General features: G+C 28.8%; 1 protein-coding gene across 1 annotated transcript in view; it reads right to left on the reverse strand.

Annotated features, from left to right (window-relative positions):
• Positions 1-22,686, reverse strand: part of LOC100208431 (ecdysteroid-phosphate phosphatase) — a 31,729-nt gene extending 9,043 nt beyond the window's left edge. Inside the window, exons 1-4 of the mRNA XM_065787869.1 lie at positions 22,353-22,686; positions 10,384-10,437; positions 1,640-1,826; positions 1,340-1,538 (exon numbers count right to left, since the gene is read on the reverse strand). Of these exons, the coding sequence (XP_065643941.1) occupies positions 1,340-1,538; positions 1,640-1,826; positions 10,384-10,437; positions 22,353-22,447 (535 nt within the window). The 5' untranslated portion in view covers positions 22,448-22,686. The remainder of the gene's footprint in view (positions 1-1,339; positions 1,539-1,639; positions 1,827-10,383; positions 10,438-22,352) is intronic.
• Between the last annotated feature and the right edge of the window lie 4,673 nt (positions 22,687-27,359).

Consider the following 27,359-nt stretch of genomic DNA (forward strand, 5'->3'; position numbering starts at 1 on the left):
TATTGTAAACCAAATTTAAAAAAGATTTCGGAAATGAAAAAGATTTTGACTGTATCAAGAGAGGTAGTGTGGTAAGCTTTGAGATATTGTTTTTGAGTGAAGAAAATGTTACACCACAAGGTGTAGTGGTGGTGCTCCGAATATTGTTGTTTTTGAAGGAGGAAAATGTTACACCGCAAGGTGTATTGGTGATGCTAGTACCAAGATAGGTAGTGTGATAAGCTTTAAGGTATTATTTTTGAGCAAAGAAAATGTTACACCCAAGTTTTGTTGGTGGTGCTCTTAGTATTGTTATGTCCAGCATCTAGAAAGAACAGAGAAGACAATTAAATATGTGTTATGATTAAACAGAGAAATAATTAATAGAAATTTTGAGTGTTTCTGATAGGGTTCATTAGGGAAGATTAAGGTTGTTTGGGCATGTAGACTATAAAAATGCGGATGTTTGGGTATCAGCATATAGAGAGAAAGCATTTTCAGGACAAAAAGTTAAATGTAGAAGTAAAAAAAGAGAGAGTAGTGATGACGTGGCTTTAAACCCAAAAAATACTTTGGGAAAAATTTCAAAATGTTTTCAAAATAAGCTGAAAGTGAGGTCAATTAAATATTGTTTCTATTAAATATTACTTTTGTTAATATCAAAAATTACTTTTTATGAAATTTAAATACCTATTATATATAGTACAAAATGAATTTGTTTATTTTTTGGAAAAACACAAACAATATTCCAATAAGATTTTATATATTATAAATATTAAATTATTCAGTAAAGATATGTCACTCGAATCTCAAAAGTGCTATTAAACATAATACTGCAAAAGTATTTTGAAAAGTATTTTTGAAATTAAAATGTACATGTTCTAAAGAAACAGTCAGTGACCTCAACATGTGACCTCAACCATTACTTTTACAACATCAATATTTTTTTTTAGCCAAAACAAGTTTATTTTAAAGTTAGTTCAGAAAAAAATAATTTAATAATTAAAGCACCACACAATAATAATTTGGAAACCTTTTTTAGAAATCTTTTATAACATGATTTTTAATAAATCAAGCTTAATAAATAAATGTTTTAAATTAAGATTAAGATTAGCTATAAAAATAGGATAAAATTAATTAAAAACAGGATAAAATTAGGCACAAAATATATTACATGGATTAACAAGCTTATATACTATATATTAATAGCTCTTTGACTCTAACCACTTTCAAAACAAAGGTCCCCCATAAATTAATCCAGCTAAGTCAATATTATCTTATATTGAGTGATGTCATTTACATTGTATATTGGTTTTTTTTAAAAGTAATCTAAAAATCTAAATCCAAAAATTTATTTTACCTCGCTCTATCTCAGCTGTTTTGCTGATAAAACACATTGCTTCAGTTAACCAACTAATAGATTGGTCATCTAAAAATAGCCCAATGTAACTTTCAGACCATTGCAAATGCAGTTGGATATCTTGGGCTGGCTTGCAGTAATGTTGTTGCATTTTACTTTGGAAAATGTCCAAAACATAAGGTAAGACTGAATCACTTACCTAAATAAAATTATATAAAACATCAAAGAATATATATGAATTACATATATGAAAAAAAAAACAATTCATAATTATATAAATACAAACATTCACTAATCAACCTTAAAAAATGAAGAAAGAGTGATATGTGGAAACAAATTATGAGCTGCATTAATTCCACAATTTATGAGTGAAAGTTCAAAAAACTTTGATATTTCCTCAAGAAGTGGGCCTGTCGGACATAAAAAAGCAATAAACTCTCGCTCAATTGGATCATTGAAGTCATCACTTTTATAGTGAGATAATAACCTAACAAAATAAATGGAAAGATTAATAAAAATAGTAGCAATAAATATATACTAATAAACTATACTTTTATCTAAATATTAATAGTCCAATTTAATGTTTAACATTTAATGCGCTTAGTTACTGTTTAATACGCTTAGTTACTGTTTAATGCGCTTTGTTACAATTGTTATAAAAGAATGTAATTGGCTAAAATAGAATCTGCTAATGTGTAATTGGCTATATATGAAAAATCTAAGCTAATGTGCTAACCACTAATTAAAACCAAAATTTTATTTTCTATTTTAAATAAAAAGCAAAAGAAAAATTAAAAGATAAAGAAATTTTTGGGCGCTCATACCACTCCAACAGTACTAAAACAGGCTTCGTCCCTGGTAGGTAAAAAATAATAAGAAAAAATTCCAAAATTAATAAATGTCCCCTGCAATTTATTAGTATGTTAAAAATATGTTGTTGTTTTTTAACTTGAGAATAGTATATATTTAATTTTATTTAGTCTCTCATGATTTGATTTAGTTTTAATTTTTTTTAAATAACAGTGGTTTATTAAAGTTACTTATTTTTGTCTTTTCTTCACTTTAAAGTAGCAGTACTAAATTATATAAAAAAAAATATCACAAGATTCTTTATGTTTATTTGTTATAAACAGTATTAATACTACTGGTAATATGCTTCATGATAATAGTGAAATTGAAATGAATGATATTGGGGTTGAAGAAGTTATTAGTGTAAATGCTAATAGACAACTTGAAAATAATCGTTGAAATAATAGAGATAAGCAAGATGAAATAAAATTAATAGTCGTCAAAATGTGAGAAATGTTGCTTGGCGAGCAGAAATTAATTTGAACCCTAATGAGGATGTGGTTAAGTGAGTTATTAACAATCGTTGTCGAAATTAAAGTGATGGAGCTAGGCAAGATGAAAATAATTATCTACAAAATGGAAGAATGCTGCTCGGCAAAAAGAAATTCATTTGAACCCTAATATAGATATTGTGTTTAGGTAAGTTAATAATAACCGCCATCAAAATGAAAGAGAGTTAATGAGATGAGGCTAGGCAAGATGAAATTAATCATCTACAAAACGTAAGAAACGCTGCTCTTTGAGCAGAAATTAATTTAAACACTTATGAGGATAATGTGTTTAAGCAAGTTAATAATAACTGTCATTGAATCAAAAGAAATGGAGCTAGGCTAGATGAAATCATCAAGAAATTAATCTACAAAGTGTACGAAATGTAGCTAGACAAGGAAAAACACATTGTATAGCAAAAAGTAATAACACTCCAGATTATAATTTTAAAGGAGAATTGAACCTGATCTGTCAACATTGTGGTGCATAAAAAGTTTCCTGATGAAACACATTCTCTATGTTGCCATAACGAAAATGTAATTTTGCCTCCACCTTTACCACTTCCGTAAGCTTTACAAGATATATACATGGAGTTATATAGATCATATTTCCAATATGAAAATATATTAGAAACTATGTGTGTCTTTCATTGCTATATTTACAGCTGTGGTTCAACCTAGGAATAATGAACCTACCTGTTTTAGAATATGTGGTCAAGTTTAGGTAAGTTGTTTAGGTAATCTTAGGCCAGATCAAGATGTTCCCCCAACATTTTGTCAACTGTATATATATATGACCCACTTGCAGCAGTAAATTTTCGAATGCAACAACATGACAATGATCTTTGCTTATGTGATTTAATGTTTCATTTGCAAACTATAGTTAGTAAAGCTTGCCATTTGCATTTAAAAATATGAAGTAGAAGATGAAGAAATTCATCAAACAGCTATAAAAGTTTGCTCAGTCTCAGTTGTAAAAATGTTTTTACATGAAGGGCAAAATAAGCGCCATTATAATCTGCCTTCACATAATGAAGTTGCAGTTATATTTGTTGGTGAAGACAGTGCTCCACCTGTTTCCAGAGGAAGCTGTTTTCGAAAATATATATATGAGGTCATCCTCTAGAAATTATATAGAGTATGTCAGCCAAATTAGATTCTATGGTTTATCCACTTTTTTTTCCAAAAGGTGATGCTGGTTTGTATAATCAATTAGTGCACAACCCTGAACATGCAACACTTGTTAGAAATCATGTTACATTATCTCAGTTTTACAACTATAGACATTCAGTAAGACAAAACTTCTATTCAATATTTTATAGAAAGAAACTATTTCAGCAACATGGTGTTGATGCATGTGTCAAAATTGAAGGGCAGAGTCTTGCTTTCATCGGAAATAACTAAAACACACTAAGAAGCGAGCAGTTTGATGCCTTACATGAACATGTAAAAAATATTGGAAATGATCATGTTAGACCAGGGTGTATTGTAGTTTTGCCGCCAACTTATGTAGAAAGTCCTAGAGCTTTAAAAGAAAACTTTTAAGATGCTATGATTAAAAAGTATGGTAAACCAGATCTTTTTATTACCTTTACCTGCAACCCCAAATGGCGCAAGATTACTAAAAATTTATATCCAGGACAGACTGCAAATGATAGACCTGACTTAGTTGCTAGAGTATTTAATCTTAAATAATCTCCTAAATGATATTTTCAAGCATGGTGCATTAAGGAAAAGTTGTAACTCAGGTTCAGGTTATTGAATTTCAAATGCGAGGTTTGAATTTCAAAAGCGTGGTTTGCCACATATACCTATTTTACTTCATTTTGCAAATGATCATTAGCTGGGTTATACAAAGGCACTCAAATGAAAGTTTGTCCTCTTCAAAATAACTCTATTGATGCAGAGGTTTTGAAACCTGTTTCTGGTGGTAAACAAGTCTTTGTTCCTCAAATTCAGTTAGCTCCATCAAATTCTAATTTTTACCTTTTGTTCTAAAAAGTTGCCAGTTTGCTTTCAGATTGGCTTATTCAATGACAATGAATAAAAGTCAAAGTCAAACATTTGATAGAGTAGGCGTGCATCTAAAAAAACTGTGTTTCTCTCATGGGCATGTTTGATGTTTTCATTTTTTTTTTAACTAATAATTTCCCACTACTATGGAGTTATGTAATTTTTTTAACACATATTAAATCGCCCCTATCAGTAATAAACATTTTTAATTATTATAAAACGGTTTTCTTTATAAAAGGCTGTGTTAGGCCTCAGTCCTGTAAATGGCGGCTGTTATAACTGATTTTAAAAAGTACGTTCTTTACAAAAGTTGTGCTGTCTTCAGCGCTAATTTTCTAAAAAAATTGACAAATATTGTGCTTTATTTGTTTTAATTATTTTACTAAATATTTAATTATATATCATTTGAAATAAATTTGTTCTTAAGATTTAATGAGTTAATGTTTTTATGGATTATATGGAAGATTTTTCATAAACACATGTTTAAATATATATTTTTTGAGGTATGTCTTTTTTCAAACCTTTTCAGCCCATTACAAACAAAAATTAAGAAAAAATTTGATTAAAACTAATAATTTTAATGCAAAATTAAGATGAAGGCAAGGCAAAATATATTCCGGATACTTTTTGCTAAATATTTTTCGCATTAGTAAAATATAACTCGGATGAATGCTGAAATAAATGTTTGGTTGGCATATGTTAAATGTTGGTTGGCAGCTCTAAATTAGGCCGATATATTCCCTTATCGTATTTTTTTTAATTTCTGCTGCCTTATTAAATAAAGATAAATAATTGAACAGAACCAAGTTTAAAAGCTTTATAGTTAAAACACACGCACACACACATACACACACGCGCACATGGAAACAAAGGCTTTGATGTTATAGGCCAAAAGATTCAAGTCATCTTTTATATATATCGACATTGTTATGCTATATGCATAAAATGCTCGAACAACGCAAAAGAAAATGTTAAATTAGATCTCTAATGAAGCTAAGATCATTACTTTTTACCATTTTCTATAACATATTGAAAACGAGTAAAAAATAAGTGGTGTGAATCAGACCTATCATGATCCGTTTTATGGGTCCGGACATTCTAGTATACTAAAATAGCTCTTAAAATAAATCTCTTTAAAAAATAATGACAAATGGCTAGCATTTACTTTAATTATTTAATTATTATCAGCCAATAAAAAAAATATCATCACATAAGCCAATAACAAAAATACCATTATATCAGCCAATAACAAAAATATCATTACATAAGCCAATAACAAAAATACCATTATATCAGCCAATAACAAAAATACCATTATATCAGTCAATAACAAAAATATCATTATATCAGCCAATAACAAAAATATCATTATACCAGCCAATAACAAAAATATCATTATATCAGCCAATAACAAAAATATCATTATATCAGCCAATAACAAAAATATCATTATATCAGCCAATAACAAAAATATAATTATATCAGCCAATAACAAAAATATCATTACATAAGCCAATAACAAAAATGCCATTATATCAGCCAATAACAAAAATACCATTATATCAGCCAATAACAAAAATATCATTATATCAGCCAATAACAAAAATACCATTACATAAGCCAATAACAAAAATATCATCATATCAGCCAATAACAAAAATATCATTATATCAGCCAATAACAAAAATATCATTACATAAGCCAATAACAAAAATATCATTATATCAGCCAATAACGAAAATATCATTATATCAGCCAATAACAAAAATATCATTACATAAGCCAATAACAAAAATATCATTATAACAGCCAATAACAAAAATACCATTACATAAGCCAATAACAAAAATATCATTATATCAGCCAATAACAAAAATACCATTATATCAGCCAATAACAAAAATATCATTACATAAGCCAATAACAAAAATACCATTATATCAGCCAATAACAAAAATACCATTATATCAGCCAATAACAAAAATATCATTATCTCAGCCAATAACAAAAATGTCATTATATCAGCCAATAACAAAAATATCATTATATCAGCCAATAACAAAAATACCATTACATAAGCCAATAACAAAAATATCATTATACCAGCCAATAACAAAAATATCATTATATCAGCCAATAACAAAAATATCATTATATGAGCCAATAACAAAAATATCATTATATCAGCCAATAACAAAAATACTATTATATTAGCCAATAACAAAAAAACCATTAATCAGCAAATGACATACATAAGATACATAAAAAAACAAGTTTTTGCTTTCTCATCATTACATCATTATTATGATAAATACTATAATAAAAATATTATATTATCATCATATCATATTATAATAAACATAATCATTTGTAAACTAATGGTTTTCAAAAGACAATTCAGAAGGTTTTACTTTTTTATTTCACATGCATTTATATTCTCTCTCTCTCTCTCACTCTCTCTCTCTCTCTCTCTCTCTCTCTCTCTCTCTCTCTCTCTCTCTCTCTATATATATATATATATATATATATATATATATATATATATATATATATATATATATATATATATATGTATATATACATATATGTATATATATATATATAAATTAGTAAAAACACTTATCTAATTTTTTCTTTCTTCTACACAGTGTTTCTCCATCAGTAGGTTCATCAGGAAGACATCAGGAAGAATCAGATTCTTCCTGATGAATCTTCACAAAATATTCATGTTTCCTGACTTGGTCATGTAATGGCCTGCACACCTTTATATGACTATTAAAAGTTGTCTTTCAGTGAAATTTATTTTAAAAGATAAAAGAAATATAAATTAAAGAGAAAATTAAAAGAACTCAACTAAAACACAAAAAATAAAAATATAATTCAACTAAACTAAAAGCCAAAAAATTAAAACACAAAGTTTATTTATTTTTTATTTTTGTTTGGAATAACAAACTTTGAATCTTTTATTTTTAATGTTTATATAATATTATGGGAAACCCTTAAAATAAAGGAACAATTTACTTCTAATGATTGTTTAATAAATATTATCATATAACTTAAACTATAGTATTTATTATACTAATTTAAAAATAGTTTCCATGTAAACACAAGCTTGAAAATAATTACTCTTTAAAATAAAAAGATAATTTAACTATTTTTAAAACTATTTCATGCTTTGGTTAAACCTACATTAATAAAAATTTTTTTAAACTTGTTTTTAAAGATTAACATTTATCATAAAAAATACATAAATATATAAATTAAAAAAACTATATATAATATTCATTATTACTTCATTTAAAAAATCATTAGAAGTGTTTGGTTACTTCTTTTAAAAACATTTCAATAATATAAAAACATTAAAGTTCTTCAACTGTAACATCTTTCAAAAACATTTGTCATTTTTATTCAATAAAATTTTTATTTTTTTCAAGTATATTAACTTCAATCATTGTCTAAAAAAGTTGTCATTTATAAAAACTAAATAATTTTTTTTTTATAACATTTATTATAAAAAATGCATACTTATATAATTTAAATATCACAAACTAAAACAATTATATACAAATTTCATTGATACTTTAAACAAAAATAATTATTTTATTTAAAAGTGTTTTGCTAATATAAAAACATCAGTGTAGATAAAAGTTTTGATGTTATTATTTCTAAGGTATAAATCAGAATCTATTTTATGCAACATGTTTTTGAAATTAAGTTTTGTGGTCAAATAGTCAAAACAAAATATTATTTGTGCGGTCATATAACGGCGTCTGATTGCACGCCTTCCTGACCAAGCCTGATATTTCATTTGCTAATGGGACAGCAGGGCTGGTAATGAACATTACAAGAAAGTTCAATGCCTTTATGAGTGGAACTACAACCAGGATTGTTCTATGTTCTCAAGCAGCCTCTAGTAGATTCCAACAAAGTCTTATTACCCCCACTTCATAACAAACTAGGATTGGTAAAACAGTTTGTAAGAGCCTCAGATTATAAAGGTTTGCAAAAACCTCTTTACTTCTCATGTTTACAAAGCTATCTGAGGCAGAGTTATTAACAAGGCCAAAAGTAGCAAGGCCAAGGCCACATGTTAAAAGGTCAAGGTTAAGACCAAGGCCAAAAATTACAAGGCTGAGGACAAGGCTAAGACCAAGAATTTTAAGGTCAAGGCCAAGAATAAGAGTTTCAAGATTCACACCTAGATTTCTTTCCCCCGAAAACATGGGTGAAGTCAGTGAGGAGCATGATGATTTTATCAGGACATTGCAAAAATATAAGTAAGGACATAAATATAAGGATAATGGGATACTACTATGATGGGAGATTATATATGGTCTCTTGTTGGAACAAACAAAAGTTTGCACTCAAGAAAATCGTGAAAAAAAAAGACAATAATGCTTTGTTTTGAATGTTTTAAGAAATAAATAGTATAAACTTATACTTGTATAAGTTTTTAAAACAAGAAAATATATTTTTTTTATAACAATACTGTTTAGTTTAAAGATGTTAAGTCTTTAAATGATTTTTAACATGGTTTCAAGTTAATTTTAATTACAATGCAGTCCTTTAAAATACGCAATTGACGTAATTTAACTTTTAAAGATGTAAATATGAGTATTGAGTAAAGTTACATTAACTTACGCTACACTTTTCCATTATGCAACAAAATATCATAACAAGGCCTGTATATATATATATATACATATATATATATATATATATATATATATATATATATATATATATATATATATATATATATATACACTCTAGTGCATATAGATATACCACAAATGGTATATTTAACATCTTTACTATAGGTATATATATATATATATATATATATATATATATATATATATATATATATATATATATATATATATATATAATTTTTTTAATTTTTTTATTGTTAATTATATTAGGTGCCCCAAGAAGTCCTTACAGTCTTATCACAGAGCACAGCGGAAGACCATTTGAAAGGAAATTCATGCCTCTTTCCTTACCGAAGTTATTAAGCTTACCCAGAAGTGGCATTGAACCACGGATCTCTGGTTTCTAAGTAAAGCGCGCTAAACAATTCACTACGGCTGCGCATATATATATATATATATACATATATATATATATATATATATATATATATATATATATATACACATATGCATTTATATGTATATATATATATATATATATATACATATGCATATATATGTATATATATATATATATATATATATATATATATATATATATATATATATATATATATATACACATATGCATATATATGTGTATATATATATATATAAACATTCGGAGTTAGGAAAAATGAGGTATGCAATAATTTGCTGACCTCAGTATTTAAGAGGTTGGCATCAGGTTGGTAAATAAAATTTGATACAAAGGTCTTACTATAAAACATAGAAATGAGGTCGGCAATTTTTTGCTGAACTCAAACAATTTTAGGTCGGCAGTTAGGTTGGCATTGTTGAATGCGGATTCTTATTCCAAGGGTTGATATATATATATATATATATATATATATATATATATATATATATATATATATATATATATATATATATATATATATATATATATATATATATATATATATATACACACACACACATATACATAAACATACATATACGTATTTATAACTTGAAATAAATTTTCCAAAAAACTTACCAATGGCTTACATCTTCTATTTTTTTATAACCCGTCGCACTCAAAGCTTTTTCTCTAAGAATAATTAATAAGAAATAATACTAATAATAAGAAATAATTTTACTACTTTTAATATTATTTATAAAATAAGCAAAAAACAAAGGCTGGGCTTCTGTGAATGGGCTACGGCCGGGATTTGAGCTGGTTAGAAAATGATGTTATTTACAAGTAGATGTGAATGGTACATTCAGGTGTTGCACATTTTTTAAGATTAAGATTAGTTTGTTTTGCATTGTTTTCAATAAAATGTTATAAATAAATACTCAAAAAAAAATCTTTTAAAAAAGATAAATATACTTATGTGACATAATTTGAAGTAAATATACAATTCCAGGGGTTTTCACATACATGGTAAAGGACGTATGTTATTTATGCAATATCTTTTCAGTAATAATTTTATCAAATTGTATATGGTAGCATGTAATTTCATGTTAAGCCACCAATCATACTGAAGTATTTTTTTAAGTTATCTATAATGAGTTTTTTTTTTTAACATCTTTGCTTCCAACAAGGCTGCAAGCAAGCAAATTCCAAAGGACCAATGTTCGACGAAAAAAACTAGACGAATAAGAGTTTTTGGAGCATTTAGGAACAGTCACAGAAAAAAGGATGAGATTTGATTGAAAAACAAGTAACACGAGAATGAATTTTAGTAGATGGTATAAGAGGCGCTAGCTCATTAGAGCAGTGCCCAATTATAGTATTTGTAGAAAAGAGAAAGAGAAGCAACATTACGACGATGTGATAATGGTTGAAGGTTGGCTGCAAGAGCAGGCCCAACTATGTTTACAATGAGTTTTTGCACCTTGTCTAAAAGAGAAAGGACATCATTAGAAGATCTGCCCCAGATATGGCAACAGTATTTCATACTATAGGAATAGAATCCGGAGTAAGAAAGTGTCCAGCTCGATAAAGAGATGCAACTTAAGCAGATGCTAATTTTGCCACGGATTTGATATACAGCTTCCAAGAAAGATCGGCAGTAAAAGGGTAGATGACTCATCGAGTACATTACCATTCATAAATATAGGAAGATCTAAATTATTGTGATAATGATTGGCTGAAAAAATTTGAGTTTTATCTGAATTAAAGTTCACCAGCCACTGTGAGCCCCATGTTGTAGCAGAAGGGAGATCCTTACCAAGCTCAAATGCCCCCTCCAAGCAATCAGAGAGTGTTGGCTTCTTATCATGATAAGAAAAAATGGTAGTATTATCAGCAAACAATGCCACCTTTGTTGTTGTGAGAATATCTGGAAGATCCTTAATGTAAATTAAAAAGAGTATAGGGCCAAGGATTGAAACTTGAGGAACCCCTGAAGTTACAGAATATGAAGAATGCTGTCCATCGAGGACAACTTTTATACTATGATTGGAAAGAAAGGATTCAATAATCTTAGAGATGTTACCAGATACACCGTAAGAAGAAAGCTTATGGAGAAGACCAGCATACCAAACTTCATTAAAAGCTTTAGAAATGTCAAGAGCGATGGCCTTAACCTTTCCACCTTTATCTAATGCACGATAAAACCTATCGGTTATTACTGTTAGCAAATCAGCTGTAGAATGAGAAGATCAAAATCCATATTGATGATCAGAAAGTTATTAGATTCAAGACGATTAAGAGTTTTTTAATTAAAGATTCAAAAACCTTGCTTATGATAGGAAGAAGACTAATGGGACGGTAATTAAACGAGTCAGATCGCTCTCCGGAATTTTTGAAAATAGGGATAACAGATGCTGCTTTCCAGCAGGCTAGAAAACAAGGCTCTGATAAGCACTTGTTGAATAGTTTTGAAAGTATAGACAACAGCTCCAGAGAAAATGTCTGCAAGACTATAACAGGTATGTTGTCTGCACTACAAGCTGTAGAAGAGTTTAAGCAGGCAGGAAATTACTTTAGATACAGATGCTGGAGTGATACGAATGTCAAGTAATGGATCAACCATTTTGATGGCTATAATAGGTAGAACCCAACTAGTGTAATCAAGAGATGATATTAATAAAAAGTTCTTAGCAAACAATTCAGCTTTGTCTTTAGGTGAGTGACAAAGTCTGAACCATACAAGAGAGGTGGAAAAACAGATTTTCCCTTATTATTGATACTATTAAAGATTCTCCAGAAGTCACGAGAGCCTAATTTTTGTGATAAAATACGAGATTTCATGACTTGAGAATAGCGGGCTTTGGCGTTAGACAAAACCTTTTTACAATGATTTCTAGCAGTAATAAACAGACGTCTGTTTTCCGGAGAATTATTTTGCTGATAGATATGGAAGTGACAGTTTTAATTGGAAATTGCAGCAGCACAATGTGAGGAAAACCATGGAGAAGAGTGAGGCTTGACCTGGAATCATCGAGAGAAAATAAAAGATTCCATGCCAGCCTGAACCAATGAAGTTATGTAAGAAGCACATTTGTCAACAGGAAGATGAAAGATTTCTACCAAAGGGCCATCGCAAAGAAAATAACAGAAAGAGTCCTGGTCAGCTTTGAGGTAGTTGTAAGAAGTACAATGATTCAGATGATGAAGAAGAATGAGATAATAGTTTTAGAGAGATCAAACCGTAAATGTGGAGAAACTGAGCACTAACTAGGATCGGAAAAAAGACATAAGTCGAGTAAGAAGGTAAATGATTCAGGTTGTCTGGAAAGCGAGTTGGAAAGTTGACTATTTGAGTTAGGGATTGAGAAAGGCAAAATTTGTAGGCTTTAATGCCTGCAGAGTCACTGACACTAGAGCCAAGCCATTCAGTGTGATGAGCAATAAAGTCACCAAAAACGACAATATTGGCTGATGGATAAAGAGAGAGGGCTTAGTCAATTTGAAAGAAATAACACCAAAAAGAGTGTAGTTTTGAGATAAAGGAGAGTGATATAGAACAAAGAGAAAGGCAATCAAGTGAAGTGGTGCTACACGAAAGCACATAAAAGTACAGTCTGTGAATTCAAACCTAGTTTCCCGACAAATGAGTGAATTCTTATAAATGTAAACGCCCAGGCCAAGCATGTAGCAATAATAATTTCAATATGTATAAATTTTAAAAAACAAAATATTTTTCAAGTTATAATATGTTTAATCAGATATAATCAAAATGTTATTGATATTGATTTTTTTGAAATTATAAAGTTATATAAATATCTCAGCCAAGATAACTAGGATTTGATGTTATGTTAATTTGAGCGGACTCAAAAATTTAAATAATAACAATGTAGTCTTGCTATATCATCCTTTTTTACAAGCTATTTATTTCAAGTCTAATAACATGAAACACTACCTGTAAAATAACATTCTTTTAGATTCCCTGCTGACTACCTGTCAGCATTTGCTATTGCAACTGATGATAGCAACTGAAGAAGTTGAAACAGCATCATAAATTGTGTCATATTAGGGCTTCAGTTATCCAGTGTTTATTTTTGTATTTTGTTTTTTATGTTGTTTTCAACAATTATAATACGTTTTTTGTTTAAGAGATTTAATATTGTTAGTATTTTGTTGCTTTGAGGTGATTAATGTGTAACAACAAACTATGATAATAAATAATTTTCCTTTCCTGGGCTCTACTTTATTCCGGCTATGGTTATCTTACACTTTTACAAATTATATATTGTATTGAGTCAGCTTGTGTTTTTGGTTACCTGATGCTTGTTTGTTATGTGCATGGTATGTCTTTATTAATTTTATTAACAAATATTTGTAATCTATATTTTTTTTGAAGTATATATACTATAAATTTTTAAACTATTTAAATCTTTATTTTTACTTTATAAAATTAGTGTAAAAATTTATAATATATAATGTATTATAATTTTTTTCCTAGTCCCGCCTATCAACCCCTGCTAAATCTTATAATTTTGCAGGGGTTGATAGGCGGTTGCAATTTTGTAACAAGTCCCATTTTTAGCCAGGGCCCTGGTCACTTACCATTTGTTAGTTGATGCATTTAAACAGTAAAAAAATAAAAACATTTAGAATGTTTCTATTTTTATTAAAAAATAAAAAACATTTCGATCTATAAAGTTGTGCTTTTGTGGCCTTTTAAAAAACGATAAAATTTTGAAACTCACATTTTTTTAAAATTTGACCACAAAAAAAAAAGAATACAAAAAAGCGAAATAGAACTAGAAATTGAATTTAGTTCAACCCCCCCCCCCCCCATATAGCAAAAATGTTTCCACTAACATAGGAAAAGTGTTTTAAAAATTGGTCGATAAATTACATAAAATTTTTAATCAAAATACAATTAAAGTTGCACAAAAAATATGGAAAGAAATATTAAAAGGTCACATTGATGTTTTGCTAAACAAAAAAGATATCCTAACTGAAAAACAACAGAAAATTGTAATTGTAAACAAAAAAACAATTGTCCAATAAGTGGAAAATGTTTATTAAAATACGTGTTATATAAATGTGTTGTTTCCTGTAAGAATATACTCGATAAACAATATAATGGCTTAACAGAAGGTGAATGGAAAAAACATTTTGCCAACCATAAACAACCCTTTAAAAATAAAAAGTATTCAAAAGACACCATGCTGTCAAAATACATATAGGAATTGAAAGATAAAAATATTGATGATTTTTTATTGAATTGGTCCATCCTTAAACAAATCCTGCAGACATGAAAATAAGTTTCTCCTAAAAAACTATAAAAATAACTGAGCTCAAAAAATAATTATATTAAATCTTAATAAAAGAAATTTAAAATTTTTTGAAAAAAGATTATAAGTAAATTTTTCAAGTTTTCATTTGAAAAAATTTTAAATCTAAATCTTCAATATTTAAATCAGCAGCAATTTTATTTTCAATGGCAGTCATTGCAAGATTTTTTAACTTATCCTGGTCCATCGTTGATTCTAAATAATTTTTTATAATTTCAAAAAAGATCTTTTGGCACTACAGTTATTGGTAATGCTTAACGAATTCTCAAAGCAATCAGGCCTTCGTTAGGTCATCCTGGTCCCACAGCAAAATAATGGTTGTGACTCTCCAAGTTTATTCTGAATACCTGTTCGTTTTTCTTTGTTTTTTATTATTTATCCACCTTTATATAAAAAGTTTTTCAATAGAAATGTTTCATGTTTCTCTGTGAGCTTTCATTGCTCAGTCTAGTTCAAACACCGCAGATTACTTGCATCAAATATGGGCGATTCCATGTGAAAACATCCAACTTTTTTTGAAAACGCAACCCTAAGTCTCAGATTTTGCTGATTTTTAAACCACTTAAAGATTTTAGTAAATTATGAACATCCTGAAAATTTTATCATCTAATTTCAATCGGTTCCAAAGATATACTTATTTTAAGTTTGCCTCAATCCAACAAAAATCTGCCATTTTTAAAAATGGTTTTGGTTTTAGCTTCTGTTATATGTGTGTTGGAAAGCTGAAAATTTGTATCTTTACGTATTTTGGGCCAACGAATCCAATGAAACAACTTTAAAAATTTAAAAATGAACATAACACCGAAAATTTGAATGTTTACCACAATTTTACTGGGGCGAGTCCAATCACAAAAATGCCGATGTAGCTCGATATTTTTTTTTTTTTTAAACTTGTCCTGAATGTCCTAAAACAGAAATAAAAACATGGTCAAATCTACTTAAATTTAGTGCTTAAAAACAGGTATTTTGATAAACTAAACGAGAAAAAAAAAGGTGTAATTTGACAGTTTTGTAACTGAAACAGTTTTGGCTATACCGAAATGTTCTTTTAGATGTTGCTGATTTGCTGTTTCTGTTTTTTTAAATAGTTTTATTATTTAGAAATGTTTATAATATTGTAAAACAAAAGGATTTGGAAACATTTTAAATGATGAATGTCATAAAATATGTTTCGTTCGAAAACAAGGATTAAAAATTTTTTGTAATCTAGAAAAGCATTTTCAGGATACTTATATTTGGAGGTCTGGCTTGCTTGAGACTACATTATATGAAGAGATAAAAACTATTTGTTATCATCATGAGCAGGTTTTAGGACCAATATTTCTACTAAAAAATTATAAGTGTTGTGATGTTTTAAAAAGATACAAAAAGAAGGTTAAAGATAATATATATATATATATATATATATATATATATATATATATATATATATATATATATATGTACATATATATATGTATATATATATATATATATGTATATATATATATATATGTATATATATATGTATATATATATATATATATATATATATATATATATATATATATATATATATATATATATATATATATATATATATATATATATATATATATATATATAAGCATAGTATAATGTTTATTAAAAATTAATGATTTTATTTTAGGTCAAACAATCATATCTCTTGAAATGAGTAAATATAGATAACTTAAGTGTAGCCTTAACTTTTCCTAGTCATCCTACAGATAAAAAAAAGCAAATGATCTTGATCATTTGACAATTTTAATGAAAAAAAAACTTAAAGTTGAACCATTTAATAAAAAAATGTAAATATTAACACTTACACCTGAATCTTGGTCTAAAAAATATGCTTCATAATATTTTGAAGTTTCTGAACATCTTATACGATGTGCTAGGAAACTTAAAAGTGAAAATGGAAATCTTGCTATACCTGATAAGAAAATAGGCAAAAAAATACCTGACATTCTTACAGCTTTGGTTCAAGATTTTTTTCAACAAGATGAACATTCTAGAATTATGCCTGGTAAAAAAGATTATGGTAAGGTTAAAAGTGGTCCTCCACAACAAAAAAGATTATTATTGAGCATGATTAAAGTTTCATGAGCTTTATATTGATTTTAAAAGTAAATACCCTAATTTTAAAATAGGATTTTCAAAGTTTTGTAGTTTGCATCCAAAATGGTGTATTAGTGTGGGACCAAGCGGTACACACTTAGTTTGTGATACAAGCGATAATGAATGCATGGTTCATAGATGTGCCAAATGTCCAGGTTATGATAACTTAAAGGCATTTTTAGATGAGGAGTTAATTGAGATTGACGAAGAAGAAGAAATTCAATTTAATCAATGGCAAAGTACTGATAGATCTCAATTAATTACTCAGACAGTTAACTTATTTAAATATAAAGAACTAGTTGCTTCACACATTAATCAACTAACTTCACATTCATATATTGCTAAATGCCAAACTCGCTATTTGAAAGAGCTAAAAAATAATTTAGGTTACAATGAATGTATTATACAGGCAGATTTTGCAGAGAACTATCAATTTGTTAAACAGGATGAAATACAAAGTTATCATTGGAATAAACAACAATATACACTACATCCTGTTGTTATATATTTTAAGGAAATTTCTAAAACAAATATTCAGCATAAGTCATTCTGTTTTTTAAGTGATGACAATGATCATGATACATGCTTTGTGTATGAATTTCAAAAGAAAATTGTAGAGTACATTAAAGAATATTTAGTTGGTATCAATAAAATTTATATTTTCTGATGGATGTTCTGCTCATTATAAAAACTGTAAAAACTTTATAAATCTATGCCACCTTAAAGAAGATTTCGAGATTACAGCTGAATGGGTTTTTTTTGCAACCAGCCATGGAAAATCCACTTGTAATGGCATAGGTGGTATGGGTAAAAGAATAACAGCAAGAGCAAGTTTGCAAAGATCATTAGAAAACCAAATATTGACAGTTGATGATATGCTTGAGTTTTGCATCACCAATGTAAACACAACCATATTTTATAAAATTACCAAAAAAACAGTTAATTCAAAGACGACAGCAACTAAAGGAGCGATTTGAAACAGGAAAAACTGTTCCAGGTACCAGAAGTTATCATCATTACATACCCATTTCAAAATTTGAAATTAGTTTTAAAAGAACAAGCAAACATCAATGTGATGACAGATTTATACTGTCAAAAGCAGTAACGCCTGATGTTGTAATTGTACCCAACCTAAATGATTTTGTTGCATGCAAGTACGATTCCTTTTGGTGGATAGGTATGGTTACAGAGATATATATTATAACAAATGATATTCAAATTAAGTTTATGCACCCTCACGGTCCTTCTCAAAACTTCATTTGGCCACAGAGAGATGATATCTGTTGGGTACCATTGTCGAGTTTAATTGCAGTAATCAAAGTCCCAACAACAAAATCAGGCCGAACATATAACGTTGATGTAAATGATTATAACACTATAACTAATAAATTTTAATTTTTTTGATTTTTTAATTTGTAAATTTTGTATATTACTTTTATTTCTTGAACTTCTTTCCAAGTGCTCTATTCTATTTGGAGCCTTTTTTTTTTAAAGTTTATTTGTCTTAGTTTGATAAATATGAAACTAATGTTTTATAAATAATAAATTTAAGTATATTTGAAGACGTTTTTATTTCTGTTTTAAGGCCGCAATATGATTCTTTGTAATAACTCCAACTAAACTATTTAATACAAACTCTGAAAAAAAAAACTAAATTTGTGATATACATCTGCATTTATATAATTCTCCCCCTTTAAAACTATATAATTCTATTATATAATTCTATTATAAAATATTATATTATAAAACTCTATTATATAATTCTCCCCCTTTAAAACTATAATTTTTTAGGATCAGATTCTATAAAATTACAAAGAAAACAGAAACAGCTAGTCAACAACAACTAAAAGAACAGTTTGATGTTGCCAAAACAGTTTCAGTTACAAAACTGTCAAATTACACCTTTTTTTTCTCTTGTTTAATTGATCAAAAATACCTGTTTTTTAGCACAAAATTTAAGTAGATTTGACCATGTTTTTATTTCTGTTTTAAAAAAGACCACTCTCCAACTCTTTGTAATAAATATAACTTTACTATTCAGGACAAATTCTAAAAAAAAAATCAAGCTACATCGGCATTTTTGTGATTGGACTCACCCCAGTAAAACTGTGGTAAACATTCAAATTTTAGGTGTTATGTTCGTTTTAAATAAAGTTGATTCATTGGCCCAAAATACGTAAAGGTACAAATTTTCAGCTTTCCAATACACATATAACAGAAACTAAGACAAAAACCATTTTAAAAAATGGCAGATTTTTGTTGGTTGGAGGCAAACTTAAAACAGCTATATCTTAGGAACCGATTGAAATTAGACAATAAAATTTTCAGGATGTTCATAATTTACTAAAATCTTTAAGTGGTTTAAAAATCAGCAAAATCTGAGACTTGGGGTTGCATGCCCTGGATGTTTTCACATGGAATCGCCCATCTAACAAAATTAAATAAAAGGTGCAAAAGATGTATTAAAAGCATGAAATCTTTTATTGCAATAGTAATGAAATAGAATGTACAATAGTAGCACCTTCAAATATTTAATTAAAAACCCCTTACTTATACTTTTCCTTTTGGTTTATGTTTTCAAAGTTTTGTTCAAGTCTTTTTTTCCAAGATTTTTTTCAGGTTTGTCAAAGGATTCCTTGCTTTTTCTTACTCTTAATACAGATTCTGCTTCAAAAATTTTAATTTTCTATAAAACATATCTGTTTGTAAATTTCTTTAAAAAAATAATTATTCTTTCCATTAACTTTAAAGCTTCAGAAATATTCTTTGAAACTGATTGACATTGTTTGCTTGTTAAACTAATTTAAATAAAACTTATGTCAAATTACAATTAAACACAAAAATCAAAGCTTGTTTTTTAAAAAACAAGCTTTGATTTTTGTTTCAAAAAGTTGTTTCATTAGCATTCTTAGCCAAATCTAGCAGTGCTTTATAAGTTTTTGGCACTTCAAACCAAAGAGTTTTTACAAAATTGATATGGCTTTCTCATCTTATCACTTAACGATTAAACAGTTAAAGATGGACACTTTGATTGCAAGATTATCTTTTTGTTGAAGCAGAAAAAATTTGTAAACTTGATAAATGGTAATGAAAACATAGCAATTTCAGGTGAACCTCTGACAGCATCAACAACTACTAGATTTAGTGTATGACGCAGCATGGAATATATTTCTTACCTTTTTCACACTTGCACTATTGTCATAGCTCTGACCTTATGTTTTCCACTGACAAATTAATTTTTTCCAGAGAGTTAATAATCACATTTGATAATTCAAGTCATGTTGAACCTTCACTTAAATGAAAACCAAGAAAACTTTCATTAATATGAACTCCGATCTTATCCTCTACATCTACTATCTACATCTTTCGATCATCATTATCTACATTAGGATTCCAATCCAATAATTTTTTTCTTTATTTAAATTGGCATAAATAAAAGCAATACTTTTTAACATCAATCAATCAATTCATATCAATGATTGGTTACCGGAAAAATGCATATGCATGATTTGTTCTAAATAATTAAAACATTTTAAAAATTGTACACTAATATACTCTAAATAAATTTAAGAAAATTTGTTGTTAAGAAAATTTAAGAAAAACTATAATAACTTAAAAAGTTTTTTTAAGTTATTATAGTTTTTATCATAAATAAATTCTATATACTTATTCTACATATAATAAGTATATCAATTTTTATATAACTATTCTAATAAATTATATACTTTTATATTCTCAGTAAGAAAAAAAGTACTCAATGAAAATTTATCGCCTTGGAAGCCTTGGCGCCTGAGTGAAACACCTATTATACTTGCTTTTTGGCAGCAATCATTATTCAAGTTAATAATTACCAGAAAACAAAAAAATTGTTAACAAAAAAAAAAAGATTGATGGAAGACTTTAAAAATGGTAAATTGTGTGAGTCGGGAAAATATAGATATTGGAGAGGTAGAGTATAATGTTTAACAATATAATAACAGTATAATAATAGTATGTTTTTTTCAGTATAATGCAAGCACGCACATTTTCTTTATGGCAGTTGTATTACAAAATACTGTTTCAAAAATAAGTATTTCTAAAATTACAATACTGGTATACTACTAATTACAGATGTTTTCTGGGAATCCTTTTAATTCTATTATTTAAAATCAAGTTTAAATAATAGAATTATATGGTGCAAGTCAAATAAAAAAACTAAAAAAACTTTAAAATATCTTCATAGCTTAAATCGATTTTTCAAAATAAAATGTAGTTACATGGTTTGTTCATACTGTTCATAAAAAAACTGATTAATCAACGAAAACATGTTGATATAAAAATAGAGATCTATTAAAACAACTTTTTTTGCATGATACTGAAACTGCTCATTACCACATAAAAAAATGTCAGTCTGCTGTTGTATTAGAAGAGTAAATGATGAAAATGAAATTTATTTATTTTGGGGAGAATTGAAATTTTACCTGGTCACAACTTTTGAAAATTAAAAGATTATTAAATAAAACTAGATATATGGTTTGAAATATGTAGATATATGGTTTGCTCATAACTGATAAATTTAAAAATTTATTTGATATGTAGATGTGTGGTTTGCTAAAAAAATGTATAACATTTTGACATTTTTCAAGCATATAAATAAAGATCTTTAAAAACATTGAATGAAAGTTTTTTATTTATCTTTATTCAATTTAATATAATTCTAAAGAAACTATTCAATTTAATATAATTCTAAAGAAATGGTCCCAAGTTTTATATATATATATATATATATATATATATATATATATATATATATATATATATATATATATATATATATATATATATATATATATATATATATATATATATATATATATTGAACTCTTCTTTGATAAAAAAAACTTAATTGTTTAAATCACTATTTAAACTCAACTACATTTATAATTACTGTAAGATTATGTTTTATTACATTTTATGATAATCCTTTGTTATATTTAAACCATACTCAGAAGAAAAAAAATTAAAAGAGATTCTTTAGTTTCTAAATAAATTTCAAACTACCATTAAAAACGTAATTAATTTGAAGAATTTTCAAAAATTTTCTTAACTTAAAAAAAAAAAATAAACGACCGTTATAGTAAATTTAAAGTAACCATAGAAAAATTTACATACATATGCTCCTTGTGAAACTGTGGATACCTAGCTGAAAGTAAACGAAGAGTTTCTTCATGATATGCTACATAGCTTTTAGCACGTACATTTGTCATGCTTAACAATGCTCATTTCTATTGAATTTAACTCGATAAATTTGCTTAAAATATTATCAAAAAGTTATGTGTAATAGAAATAGTTATACCCTCCTCGTTTTTAATTTTTTATCAAAAAGACATATAATTGTGATATGCCACTATCAAATCACTGTCAAATAATCAATAATAGAAAAGACAATTCTTATCTATTTTTATAAACTATTTTAGTTAATAATTAAATAGATTTATTTGCTATTTTAACATATCAGTTTAAAACTTTTTATAGCGTGTTACCAGGGTCATGAGGCCAGTGCTTTTTTTCTCACTTCCCAAAAAAACATGTTTTATGAGCCAATATCAGAAAAATCTAAGTCTAAAAAAATCCTATGGTTTAAATCTTTAAACTGCCTTTATTTTCAAAAATAACAAAGGTATTAAAAATAATTATATGAAGCAGTCTAGCCTGGTTAGCCGGGATGACTAAAGGGCTGTTTATATGAGGCGGGCCAGTCGGGTTAGTCGGACTGACTCACTTAAACGAGATCTCGGCATGTCTAATATCTATATATAAAAATTAATCTTGTTTACATGAGAAATGGATAACTGAGATCTCGCCTAATTTCAATGGGATCCCACTCAGGCGAGACGATTTTTTTTCATGTAAACACGAATAAGTGAGCTAGTCCGGCCTATGAGTGTAGATAAATAAAATCACGCTAATTTTTTCATCCAATCAAAAACATTCTCGATTGCTTTTAAAGCAACTAATAAAATATACATAAAAATGGGCACTTCAAAATTAAATGAAAATTCCAATGTATACATTTATTTTCTTGTTATTTATTTTAGTCAGCCCAGCCAACCGGTCTAGCCCGCTTTATAAAACAGCCCCCCCCCCCCCTCCCATAAAAAAAATACAACAATATTAAAATCAGCCACCTGTAAAATTTTTTTTGGAAGTTCCTATTTATTTTAGAGATTATTGGGTCCTGAAATGTATACAAAACATGGAGTTTTGCAACTGCCTTTTTAAAAGACAAATTTAGCACGTGAATATGACAAACATCTTTCTTTTTATTCATTTTTTGCTAAAATGGGTAGGTTTCTTGAGTACTAGTAAATAATTAACATCGTTACACCTTTTGTTATCTAAATTAATAGTCCGAAACTACCAGATTTTGCATTTATCATTAACTTTGCATTAATATATCGTCGGGGATAGTGCAAATCCGCGTAACTACCCTACGGGCATTTGATTTTAAAAGTTACATTCTAAATGTGTTTTAAACGTTTTTTAAACGTCTTTTAAACGTTCTTTACGTAAGAATGTTTAGAAGACGTTTAAAAGACATTTAAAAGACATTTAGAACGTAACTTTTAAAAACAAATGGCCGCTGGGTAGCATTGGATAATACAGCGTATCTGACAAATAAGGCTAATTAATATTGAGCATATAAATTAATAACTTAAACACTTAATATCTATTGTTGACATTACAAAAAAAGTTTGCTATCAGTATGTGTGTGTTCTGTCTGTTTATGTTTATATGAATGTTTGTGTTCTGTCTGAACCTTTGGGGCGGTGTTTACTCACTCGTAAGTTACTTTATGTGTGTATGTGTTCTGTTTGAATGTTTTAATCTGTTTTGATGCAATATGAGCTCATTAACTAACTGGACATTTCAATTATTAAACCTACGCTCACCCCTATCTCTAGTATTTTGTTGGGTGTAATATTTTTCCTCGTGCATTTTCCAAAATATCATGCCCAATATCTTAAGGTGCTGATTACAGAAAGTAGCTTTTAATTACTCCAGGTCAAGATCAGGATCATCATGATTACTCTACGACTGGTATTATGTAACCCAGTACTACCTGCCCCATATTCTGCTGCCTTGTAGAGTGTGCTTTTATAGATAAAGGCTAGGAGAAACAACCTCCGACTTAAAAATCCCCTGCCTTGGGGCTCTTGGTTGAGTAAAGGCTAGAGATGGTGTCTCGATAAAAATATCATTTTGGGCAGATGTTAACTGCATCCAGCTACTGTCTTGTAGGAGGCCTCCTAGGCAAAGACTCTAGGGGTACGCAGAATAATTCTCTTTACCAGCCTTAAACCCCTTCTTCATCTATTAGGCTGGCGTAGATGTAAACCTGTGTTACATTGTTTCCTACCTGGGATGATGAATGCTGGAGCTTCTTGACTTTTTTCATAGGTTTTTTGCTTGTGCCTCAATGATAGTGCCTATGCAACTCTTCCTGTTATCTCTTAATAAGGGTACAGGTCTAAAACTCAGTTTAATGGTTTTAAGGCTGGCTGGTAGTAAGGTTTCCCAAACTCTGTGGTAGCTTTCGGAGAGGCTGATTTTATCAACAGTTGCAAAATATCAGAGTGTTAATAGTGCCATGTTGCGAATGGGTGGTGTCCCTGTTAATGCTTTTGGTGTGCATTGTCGAGGCCACATAAGAAGCCCAATGTTACGACTTAGAGTTAATTAACAGGACTGAGAAAATTGCATAGCTCATTGCTTAGGAGGCCGTGCTCTATTTATGAATAAGTTAAGTCCACTACCTAACTGTTTTAATATCTTTTACTAATATTCGTGGTCTGCAAAGCAACCTTTCATCAGTTGAATCTTACCTCTCGCAAAATTCAGCAGACTTGCTTGCTCTTAGTGAGACTAATTTAAATTTTGCTATTCCTTCTTCTGATCTCAGTGTTGATGGGTACAATCCTTTGATTCGCAAAGACTTTAATAGTCACACGCTTGGCTTAGGGGTATACATACGCATCAATTCATCTATTTGTCGTGAAATCAGGATCAAATCTTTTGACCATTCTTTTATGTGTTTCCGCTTAGCATCTCTTCATTCTATCACCTTTCTCTTTGTTCTTTATTGTTCTCCTTCCTAAGACTTTTAGATATAATTTCTGATCAAATTGACCATGCTCTCTCTCTATCTCTCTCTCTTTCTCTCTCTCTCTCTCTCTCTCTCTCTCTCTCTCTCTCTCTCTCTCTCTCTCTCTCTCTATCCCTCTGCCAATATTATTGTTACTGGTGACTTTAATGCTTATCACACTGAATGGCTTGGCTCTAATCTCTTACTCAGGTAGTTAACTATGTGACTCGTTTTCCTGACAACCCTAACCATTTACCTTCACTCCTTGATTTATGTCTGGTCTCTAATTCTAGCTTGTGTTCAGTTTCTTCTTTTTTTCCCTTAGTTGGTTCTGACCATGCAATGATCTCTTTAAATCTTTCTTCTCGTACTTCATTTTCAAACTCACCCTTAATACTACTATAGCTGACTGGGACTCTTTTCGTGATTTTCTTCGTGACGGTTCTTGGGCTGATGTTTTTCTCCTCTCAGCTGACAAATGCGCCTCCTACGTAACCTCGTAACTAAACCTCGAATCTTATCTCTAGAAACTTTTGGAAAATCTTCAACAGCGTTGTTAAATTATCGTCCAATCAGTCTTTTTTCTATTACTAGCAAGGTCTTTGAGTTTTTGATAAACGAATTTCTCACATTCCACCTTGAGTCAAATAACTTGCCGTCAGACAATCAATACGGTTTTTAACCCTCATGCTCTACAACTGACTTGCTAACTGCTGTGACTCAAAGATTTTATTGTGTATTAGATGAAGGCGGAGGGATTAGGGCTATTGCTCTTGACATATCTAAGGCTTTCGACAAAATTTGGCATATTGGTTTTCTCCATAAATCTGTTTCGTATGGTGTATCTGGAAAAGTTTATGAGATTATCTAGTATTTTTGCTGATAACTCGACTTTATACTCCTGTCTTGACAAAAAGTCTTTTCTTTTCGATCGCTTAGAACAAGCAGCCCATCTTGAATCTGATCTCACTTCTGTAACAGAGGCTCACTTTGGTTTGTAAATTTTCCATCCAACAAATCTTAGTTATTTACTGCAAACAACTATTGCAGTACTGCCTACATTCCTATATTGATGAATGGCAACCCTCTCACTGAGTCTTCTTCTTTACGTCTTCTTGGATTATTATTTACTACAGACCGTTCATGGAAACCACATGTACAATCGATTTCTAAATTAGCATCTGCTAAGGTTGCTTCTCTTTATCGGGCTCACCATTTTCTCTCTCTCTCTCTTGATTTTATTCTCTACCTCTACAAACCTCTTATTCGTCTCTGTATAGAAAACTGTAGATATTTGGGCTGGTTTTTCTAATGATTCTAAAAACGCGTTGTAAACGTAGTTGAACCCGGTCTATCTGCTAAGCTTGAGCTTCTTTCCCATCGTCGTAAAGTTGCATCTCTTTCTCTTTTCTACAAATACTATCATGGTTGCTGCTCAAAGGAGCTATTATCTCTAGTTCCATTAACTAAAACTCATTCTCGATTGATTCGTGATTCATCAAAGTCTCATTTTTTTACTGTATCTGTCCCTGCATGCTTCAAAAACTTTTATTCTTTTAGTTTTTTCCTCTCACCCTTTGGAACTCTCTCCCATCTTCTGTTTTCCTGACTTATACAACCTTCAACTTTTTAAGTCTTCTGTCTTCTTTCCGTTTCCTTCCTCTATAACTCTATTCTTTTTTTCTAGTAACTCTCAACTTAACAGTGGTTGCTTGCAGCCTTGTTGGGAGTGAATCAGAATTGAAAAAAAAAGAAAAAAAAAGCCAAAATAAGCCCAAAATCTACTGAAACAAAAAAATATACAAAGATTTAACATTCTTTTTTAAAAAATTTTATAGTGTAGTGTCACGGCAGTTATTTTTAATAATTTTTCTCCCACTTGTTAAGTTTTACGAGGTTTTAAAAAAATTATTTAGTTACGGACGTAACGAAAACATATTTACTAAATTTGTTTTAAAAATTACATAAAAGTAGTACCATGCAAATTACCATGCATAACTTTTGGTGCTTCTTTTTGCCAAAAGGTTTTAAAG

The sequence above is a fragment of the Hydra vulgaris genome, chromosome 01 (assembly GCF_038396675.1).
Source record: "Hydra vulgaris chromosome 01, alternate assembly HydraT2T_AEP".
NCBI classification, from domain to species: domain Eukaryota; kingdom Metazoa; phylum Cnidaria; class Hydrozoa; order Anthoathecata; family Hydridae; genus Hydra; species Hydra vulgaris.